General features: G+C 35.1%; 1 protein-coding gene across 1 annotated transcript; it reads right to left on the reverse strand.

The window, feature by feature from the left end:
• Positions 1-1,168: 1,168 nt before the first annotated feature.
• LOC113121182 (syntaxin-binding protein 6-like) lies at positions 1,169-9,458 on the reverse strand. Its single transcript, XM_026291459.1, has 7 exons — positions 9,198-9,458; positions 7,797-7,965; positions 7,564-7,694; positions 7,242-7,491; positions 7,025-7,123; positions 3,279-3,448; positions 1,169-1,390 (listed from the first exon to the last, which is right to left on the reverse strand). Exons 2-7 carry the CDS (start codon positions 7,951-7,953, stop codon positions 1,370-1,372), a joined length of 828 nt encoding a protein of 275 aa, XP_026147244.1. The 5' UTR covers positions 7,954-7,965; positions 9,198-9,458; the 3' UTR covers positions 1,169-1,369.
• Between the last annotated feature and the right edge of the window lie 1,294 nt (positions 9,459-10,752).

The following is a 10,752-nucleotide window of genomic DNA, read 5'->3' on the forward strand; positions in this document are numbered from 1 at the left end:
TGACCTTCATTCGGTCTCAGTACAGAAGCTGCATGCAACATGCTGACCCTCTAGTGCTGTACACTGCCTCAACACCTTCACAAGAGTAAATGCTACATCAGTTAATAAGAAATATGTGTATCAGCACATATGGGTTTTCTAGAAATATGAATAGAAATATGACTAATACAACAAATCAAGACTTGCAAATATACACACTTCCGAATCAACATTATTTTGACTTTTGTTATGTCCCCCTTTTATTTTGCTGCACCGAAAACCTTAAATTATTTATTTATTTGGTTATTGATAAAGGATTTTTTGCAGGATGTTGAACTGTTTGTATTCGAGCTCCATCTAGTGGACAGAAGGTTCAAAGACAGCCACCACAGATAACAATACACATTTCACTACAAGTAGGTCCCCTCTCATTTATTGCTCAAATGATTGGTGTTTACACATTTAACGTTTTAAATGTTTACAGGAGCACAGACAAATTCAGATAAAAATCTCTGTTACACATGTATTATGAAATCTAAACTGGACATAAAAACAATAGGCTATAAAACTCAGGCCAAGGAGACAACATGATGACAGCATAAGGACATGAGCAGAAAACAGGATGCCAACACCAAACAGGGAGTCCGTCTCCATACAGAAAACACCCTCTGGTCTCTTAATACTGCTGCTCACAATCACACAAACAGAGCTGACTGTTATCACATTACACAGAAGCAGCAGACGAAGACTGCACTGACAGTGTTATTCACACACAGATCACATTCAAATAAACACGGTGTTCACAATGAAATAAAACAGCTTGTAGCATCTTCAAGGAACTTAATCTAAAGAGCAGATAAAAGCAGTTTTCCTCCTGTGACCAGAACTAAAGATCAGAGGACCATACAGACGAGTATCTCTGTGTGTTATATCAATTGGAGTAATTTACCACTGTTTAATTAACCATTATCATGTGGGGGCAATTATAATCTATATGATCATATGAAAGAAGAGTTCAAAATAAATAATTATTATATTGTTAATGGAAAAGAAATGGTGCTTCCAATAAGCTGAAGTGCTAAACCTACAGAAAGGAGCAGCCACATGCTGCTATATTAAACTGTGCCTACTGTAGAAAGGGCAGAATAAACAGATCTGCAAGTCAGTCACAACACAACTGCTTAAAAACTCTCAATGGCTTGCAAATGCATTAAGAAAAACAAAATACACAAACATGAGTCCAGTCTGCAGGTGAAGAGGAAGCTGAACAAAGTGCTTCGCCCTCAAAAACAGCATTTAGAGAAGTTAGATTTGAAGATTTTCCAGCGACCAGACGATTAGGAGCTTCTTTGTAATTAAACTGTGTATTTCCAGGCCTTCAGGAACACCTCTAAATCTGCTTCAGAGCCAGCTGTGGGAATAAAGATAATGTGACGCTTTAATTTCATTAAATATAATTAAGTGAAATGGTCACTAGTTATACACAATACTGTTGTTTCTCTTGCAGAAAACAGCCATAACTTCTCCTGACTCCATATTTTAAATAGTATATTATTTATTACACTGATTGACAGTGACAGTAAGACTTTTGCATTGTTAGAAAAAAGAAGTTTTATTTCAAATGAATTCTACTCTTTTAAACCTAAAAAAGTAAAATAAATAATAACTGTATCATGTTTTCCACAAAAATATTAAGCAGCACAGCTGTTTTCAACATTGATAATATGAAGAAATGTTTCCTGAGCAGTAGTTAAGCATATTCAAATGATTAGACTGGAGTAATGGCTTCTGAATATTCAAGCTTTGCCATCACAGGGATAAGTTACATTTTAAAATACATTAATATAGAAAAAAGTAGAAAAAAAGTTTTTACTGTTTTTACTGCATATTGATCAAATAAATGCAGCCTTGTACACATGTATATATTTTGAAAATATTGAAATCTATTTACATGTCTATATATATATATATATATATATATATATATATATATATATATATATATAAACAACATATGTTTCTGAAATATATACATGCATGTGTATGTATTTATATATACATAACAAATATACACAGAAATTACATATATTATGTAAACAAAAACATATTTTGGATGTGATCAATCGCAATTAATCGTTTGACAGCACTAGCACATACATATATATATATATATATAGACAAACACACACACACACACACACACACACACACACAGGTGGACAAAATTATTAGAACACTAGTATTTTCACCAACTAAAAAATGGTCAGTTATTTCTATCTTTTGTTGTATTGTGTTATCAGTTTCCATGTCTCCACACAGAGATCTGATCTCACCATCATTAGTCTGTCAGGAATAACATGAAGAAACAGAGCAAACTGAGACAGACTCAGTCCAGAAGAACTGTTCCAACGTCTCCGAGATGCTTCAAGAAACCGGTGAAGCTACAGTGCTGTTAACAGTTTTAGGCACTTGTGTAAAAATGATGTAAAATGAGGATACTTTCAAAAATAATATCATAAATAGATTTTCTTTATCCTTTAACTTCTATTAACTAAATTAGATCAACATTGGTGTGGGCATCTTTTGTGTGCAGATATTTTTTCGTTAGTTCTGCAGGTTGGTTTCTGAAAGACGTTGGAACAGTTCTTCTGGATTGAGTCTGTCTCAGTTTGCTCTGTTTCGTCATGTCTTTCCAGACAGACTGATGATGATCAGATCAGATCTCTGTGTGGAGCACTGCGCCTGTCAGACAAACACCTCAATGGATTATTACAATTAATGGCAAAATGTAGGTCTGGAAATGGAAACTGATATTTTACACACACACACACACACACACACACTCACATATACACTATAGAAACATGTATCTTTACATCCATTTCATTTGAAAGTGAAAAAAAGTGAAAGTGAAGTGACATTCAGCCAAGTATGGTGACCCATACTCAGAATTTGTGCTCTGCATTTAACCCATCCGAAGTGCACACACACAGAGCAGTGAACACACACACACACTGTGAACACACACCCGGAGCAGTGGGCAGACATTTTATGCTGCGGCGCCCGGGGAGCAGTTGGGGGTTCGATGCCTTGCTCAACAACACCTAAGTCGTGGTACTTACAACTGTACACGCACTCCCCCCCACCCACAATTCCTGCCGGCCCGGGACTCGAACTCACAACCTTTCAATTGGGAGTCCGACTCTCTAACCATTAGGCCACGACTACGACTTCGACCATGACCACGACTGCCTGGTTGTTCATGGCAGTTCAATTTGGAGTAAATCAGAGTAGCTCACCTTCTGCACAGCTTCTGCAAACTCTCTGGCCCCATGCAGCGAGAGGCTGGTTTTATCGGCGGCCCTCATCAGAACCTGACTGGCCCTCCTCATCACGTTCCCCATCTTCCTCACGGTCGGAGGAGACGCGCTGCTCCTGCTCCTGCTCCTGGAGGCTTCAACAGCTGCTCCTGTGGAAATATTCAGAAACACCTACAAGCATCATGTCCAGTTCCAAACATTCATTCATTTAACACATTTACAGTGTAGGTCCCTAAATAGATTAGTTTTAAATAGACTCGTGTTTAATACAGTACGGTGTATAGCGGAAGAGAAACTTCCACTGCTGTCTGCTGCTGCTCTGGAATAAAGCTGATGCTCCCATTTCAGCTGAATGCTTTCCTATTAGTGCGATGGAAAACAAATAACCCAGATCAGCGACTGAAAGCATGGCTTTAGCATGTGTTTTTGTGTCTCTGTTTCTGATCTCTTGAACTTGTGTGGAATAGGCTGGTTTTATGTGCTAATGAACATGAAAGGGGACAACAGAAAAAGACAGCAGCAGCTATCATACGCTTGAAAATTCTGCTGTGTCATTAACTCATCTCATTAACTGTGTGAACCAGACATGGCAGTCTGTGAGTAGGGCTGAGGTGTGTGGACTGGTGGCTCCAGGGCAGCTTGGCATCTCTCCCTTTCATTACACACCATTCATCCATGATCCACTGGGAAGGCTGGTGCCACTTCACTCATCTCCGCTCCTCTCCCCCTCCTCAACGCCTGTCTATGTGTCCCCGCGCATGCCTTCATCAGAACAAAGTGGCCTCTGAACTAACCGGGCGCTCTTTGCAATGGACCCATTCTCTGGCGCTGCTGAGAGATCTGTCAGAGGAGCACTATAAACCACCTCCCGCCGACAAAGAGCCCTCTCTTCCTGCCTGGACCTGACTGAACTGACCCACACAACCACACAGACAGAGCAGGATGGAAATGAACCGAAAAGATGCATTTCTAATAGACTGGCCAGGGGTCAATGGCATTATGGTTCTTTATTTTTATAATAATTTCTATTCATATTTTGGATACACCTCTTCAATGAGGAGTGTGTTGTTTTATTTATTGTTAATTTGTTTTATATATATATATTAGTGCTGTCAAATGATTAATCGCATACAACATAAAAGTTTTCGTTCGCATAATATATGTGTGTGTACTGTGTATATTTATTATGTTTATATAAAGACAGACACATGCATGTATATATTTCAGAAAGATATTTTGTTTATATATTAAGTATATTTATTCATAGTTGCAATTATATGAAAATGAATACAGACTATTCAGTAAACACATACATTTTTTTTCAAAATATATAATGTATGTATGTGTATTTATCTATACATTAAAATGTACACAGAATACACATAACTTATGCGAATATATATATATATATATATATATATATATATATATATATATATAATTAGATTAATTACGAACAAGAATTATTATTGTTATTATTATTATTATTATTAGGAAAACAATATAAAAACATTATTGAAAACAAAAGATGACAATTAAAAGTAAACATTGTTGAAAATAAATATAAAAAAATATCAATAATAGAGGTGATATTATTATTATTATTATTAAAATATTATTATTATTAAACATTGATATAAAAATGCTATTATTCCTGAAAACAAATCCTTAATTAATATTATTAATATAAATAATAATAACGTTTTATCTACCAAGTTGCACCAACATGCACAAAATTGTGTGTGTATTTGTATATACTTAATACATATACAACACACACATATTATGTAAACAAAAACTTTTTATTTTGGATGCAATTAATAATTTGACATCACTAGTTAAATGTTATAAATGGTATAAAATTATTATTTTTATTACTTTATTTAAAAAAACTGAATTATTGATTTAAAGGCATACTTTTTATTTTTATTTATTTATTTATTACATGTTTTCAAGGTATATATATATATATATATATATATATAAAAATCTTTCATAATGGTTACACAATCATTCAATTTAAACATTTGTTTAAAAATGGTATAAATGTTTTTCAAAACCGTATGTGACCCTGGACCAAAAAAAAGTAGATTTGTAGCAATACCCAAAAATACATTGTATGGGTCAGAATTATAGAGCCACACAGATGGGAAATCAAAAATTACCTGTATTACAGTGTATGATGTAGCTGTCCATCTGTGTAAACAATGTGCAAAGTAATTAAACCAAAAAGTACACGATTTATAAAGTTATTGGCTTCTAAAGTAAGGAGTCGACTCTGAATCGCTGAAACGAGTCGTTATAGATTTCAAATCTTTTGCCCATCTCTATGTACGTCACTAGCAGCACTTTGCATAATAATCTCCGCCTACCGTCTTGGGAGAAACTCTGAGCTGCACCCCCCCCCCCCCCACATACACACACACAGACGCTCTGGTTAGCAGTTGGTGTGATAGCATCATGTCGAGGAGACAGTGTGTTTTTAATTGTAAAGGCAAGTTTGTTTTATTTTCACTGCCAAAGAATGAAGATCAGAAGAACCAATGGCTAAAATTCATTTTCACCACAATACCAGAGCAGTACAACAAATCCCTTTTGTTGTGTTCACAACATTTCACTGATGACTGCTTTTCTAATCTCAATCTCTTTCTAATTTTCAAAGCATTTGGCCATAAAAGATGGTTCATTACCAACTTTATTTAGAACAACGAGCATCTCCGAATCACAACGCGAAGTATGATTATAAAGTTATGTGTCTGTTTTCTCTCGAGCGTCTTATCAGTATGTGTGCTGTCTGCAGCATTTGTTTGTGCTGATCGTCATGTACAAACACGTCATTAAAATGAAGTGTAACTCCATGAATACTCAACGAAGAGACATGAGAGAGATATCTATAGAAAGCTTGACATGTCTACTTTAAAACTAAACAAGTGCTGCTAACAGATATTCTGTGATAATCCATATGAAAACAACGCGATGTCTGTTTTTCACGTCTCCCTTCATTATATCTAATGTGACCACGCTCCCGCGCTGAACGCGCTATTCAGATTCAAACTGAAGCGCGCGGCTTGAATACACCCACACAGAAGAAAAAGCAGCGAGACTGTTCAAGTTTTTTATTTTACTGTTTGATTCACGATGAGAGGAATAAGACATAATTCACCCCAAACAGATGCTAACGCATAGTTTACCGTGGAGGCGTGTGCAGAACAACCAATCAAACCTGACTATGTTAGTTGACCAATCAGAACACAGTATGCTACCGAAAGGTGGGGTTTAAGGAAACTGAATCTTTTGAACAGCTTCGCGCGAACCGTTTGAGGATCTCTGAGAATTGAGGTAATTTTAAAATGATATTTTGACAAAATGACAATGTTTTTTAACCTTGGATGGATTTAAACCTAATGTACAGGACTTATAAACAGTGATAGGAAGCTTAGAATTTTCATCTTACTGGCCCTTTAAAGATTTTTCTTTTATGCCAAAAATCATTAGAATATTAAGTAAATATCATGTTTCCATGAAAATATTTTGTACATTTCCAAATATTGTCCTATACCAATAAACCATACATAACTGGAAAGCTTATTTATTCAATTTCGAATAAAATTAACACTTAAGACTGGTTTTGTGGTCCAGGGTCACATTATGACATCAATTTGATCACAACGAATTTGGAAAACAAACACACACACACACACACACACACACACAATCCTACTTACCTTCACGCTGAGGATGACCCTGGCTTGCTGCCACACTGTTCTTCATTCTGTTCAAAAAAATCTTGCAGCGGTAGATAACCATATAAACAGAACAAGCATCTGAAATATGGAAAAGAAAGAAAGAAGGAAAGAAAGAAAGACAGGGCTTTGTTTTGTTCTAGTTCTCAGGTTCAGGTTCAGAGGTCAATACAGTGATCTGTCTTCCCCAGCCGCTCACCTCCCATTAGCTTCTGCTGACAGTTGACAAAGCTAGTTTGGCTCGGAGCTCCAGGGCTCTTCTTGTTCTCCATTTCTCCCGGGGTCTTCTGGTCTGCAGGGGATGCTGCGCTGGCTTGGGCAAGCTTGGCCTCCCAGTAGTTTTGACAAGCGTGGTACAGAACCTGCACAAACATGCATTTCTCTGCAGCTGAGCTGGCCATCCATTGATCAGTGGTGCGGTCGAACACTAAGTCGAACTCAGGAGTGTCCTGAAAATACGCACTGAGTCAGAATAACAGACCATACTGAAAAATGAAAGCTGCATTAAGAAGGATGGTCACCTTATCGGGGTTGATGCCATTGACCTGCCGCAGCTGCTCCACGGACCACTGAGACCTTTCAGCAAGCTGTCTTGTGCCTCGAAACCTCTTAACTTTAGTAATGAGGACTTGAGCTGGTCTGCTGTTGGTAACTACATGGAAACAAGGACGTCTCTGTCAAATGTCAAGAACATCTGACTGCTCGACAGTGATTAAACTAGTAACTAGATACTTTGAGTTTCTGAAGACGTTACCTGACAGGCAGAGGTAGGTTAGGTAGTCCCGCTTGCGACCTGCATTGAGGAAGGACAGTGCTTTCCTCTTCATCCTCCTCCTCACCTCGATGGCTACCAGTACCTTTTCATCTCTTGGGACAAAGATCTCACGGCTGATGGCTGACTGAAAGCTCATCTCTCACAATGCCTTTTAGAAATGTTTCCAAAAACATGAACAAAACATATTTTGTGCTCAATGGCAAACACATAGCTTGAACCAAATACCATTACAAAACATAAATTAATTAAACAGATTAATATTTCTCTGTCAATTCAACAGTTTACTATTTACGTTTCTGCTGTTTCATATATATATATATATATATATATATATATATATATATATATATATATATATATATATATATATATATATATATTTATATATATAGCTGAAATTTTGAACTTTGAGAAAGCAAAAAGATTAATGAAAATTTCACCATTTCCACAAAATATTAAGCAGCATAACACTTTCAGCACTGATAATAATAACAAATGTTAGCATGCAGAATATGGGTTGATTGCCATTATAAAACATAATAATTTATTTTAAATTAAATTAAATTAAATTAAAAAAATTTTTACAAAAAATTAAATTTTACATTATTTTAACTGATTAAGATTTATTGGTCAAAACAACGGTTTAATATTTACATTTCTGCGGTTTCATTAACTGTTTTTTGATTTATTACATAAATTACTGCAATAATATGTAGGGCTACACACATATATATATATATATATATATATATATATAAACTTTACAATATTTTTTTAATTAAATACTATTAGAACAAAATTACTGCTGTAATTTTACTTTATTTTTTTATTTTATTTTTAAGTATCATGAAAAAAGTATCTGTTTTCACAAAAATATTAAGCAGCACACAGTTTTCAACACTGATAATAATAATAAATGTTTTTTGAGCAGCAAATCAGCATAAGAATGATTTCTGTAAGATCATGTGACACTGAAGACTGGACGAATGATGCTGAAAAATCACAGGAATAAATTACATTTTAAAATACACTTTTTTCCACTAACAAAAATAAAAATTTTCTAAGATTTAAAAATAATTAAACAGTATAAATATATTTATATAAAATATATTTTATACATATAGTTTAGCCAAGTTTAAGATATATATCTATATTGAGATAGACTATTCACAAGTGACAAAGTTAATCGATATTGAATTAATATTACGATTGAAAACAACCGACGTTTGAATGTTAAATTTATTTATTAAAACGTTAACATATTTCAAATCTAAATGACACGTTGGCTCACCTGTTGCTCTTTAAGTTTCCGAACACATAACAACTTTGTGAATTCCTAAAACCACACAAATCTTTGAATACACAGATGAATCAACGCACCTTCTCCTTCCTGAAGCTTTCTTCTCCCTCGAGCCTCGAAGAGCGGTGAGAACTGTCTGTGTCTGCGCCTCAAGCCATCTTTATCCCGCATCTCATCTCACGAGAGACAAGCCCCGCAGAAAACCCGCAGGCTGTGTGCTATATAAGACTGAGCTGACTCCTGAGAGAGCACTTTAGGGATCATAGACGCGTCTGAGTCAACTGAGCTCAAACACGCTGTCTAGTTTAGCGGCTTGTAGTAGGCTAGGCTACTTGAGACAGAGCCACACACACACACACACACGCACGCACACACACACACACACACACACACACACTGGAAAGAAACTAGCGGTGATGATCACATGCAGCCCGGTTGGCGGTTGGAGGGCTGATTTGAAGACTTGAGACTGATTTTATCAACAGCTGAATAAATTGATATCAAATGTGTCTTCATTTAAGAGCTGAAAACACAGAGGTTTATAAAGGACTACTAAATTATATATATATATATACATACACACAGTGGGGATCGAAAGTTTGGGCACCCCTTGCAGAATCTGTGAAAATATGAGTAATTTTAAAAAAATAAGAGAGATCATACTAAATGCATGTTATTTTTTATTTAGTACTGTCCTGAGTAAGATATTGTGCATAAAATATTTTAACATTTATTCCACAATACAAAATAAATGCTGAAATTATTAAAATAACCCCACTCAACAGTTTGGGAACCCTTGGTTCTTAGTACTGTGTTCTGTTACCTGATGATCCACGACTGTGTTTCTGTTTTGTGATGGTTGTGCATGAGTCCCTTGTTTGTTCTGAACAGTTAAACTGAGCAGATTCTTCAGAAAAATCTTTAAGGTCCTGCAGATTCTTCAGTTTTCCAGCATCTTTGCATATTTGAACCCTTTCAAACAGTGACTTTATGATTTTGAGATGCATCTTATCACACTGAGGACATTTGAGGGACTCAAACACAACTATTTTAAAAGATTCAAACACTCTCTGATGCTCCAGAAGGAAACAAGATGCATTAAGAGCTGGGGGGTGAAAACTTTTGGAATTTGAAGATCAAGGTAAATTGTACTTAATTTGTGTACCGGGAAACATACAAGTATCTTCTGTTGCTTACGAAGGGCAGAACTAAATGGAAAATAATTATATTTCAACAAAATAACACAAATTTGGCCATCTTCATTGTGTTCAAAAGTTTTCACTCATTTACTCATATTTTCACAGATTCTGCAAGGGGTGCCCAAACTTTCGATCCCCACTGTGTATATATATATATATATATTTCACTATAAATAATTCTTTAGCCTATCATCTTAACTGAAATTCATAAATTGTGCATTAGTACTGCAAAGAGATGAATCGAGGTTAATCGCATACAAAATGAAAGTTTTTTTTTGTTTTTGTTTACATTATATATATATATATATATATATATATATATATATATATATATATATATATATATATATATATATATATATGTTTACTGCATAAATGTATTATGTATACATAAATACACAATACAGTATTAAAAAAAACATATTTACAGGTAGTT

Source organism: Carassius auratus, chromosome 20 (genome assembly GCF_003368295.1).
Source record: "Carassius auratus strain Wakin chromosome 20, ASM336829v1, whole genome shotgun sequence".
Lineage (NCBI taxonomy): Eukaryota > Metazoa > Chordata > Actinopteri > Cypriniformes > Cyprinidae > Carassius > Carassius auratus.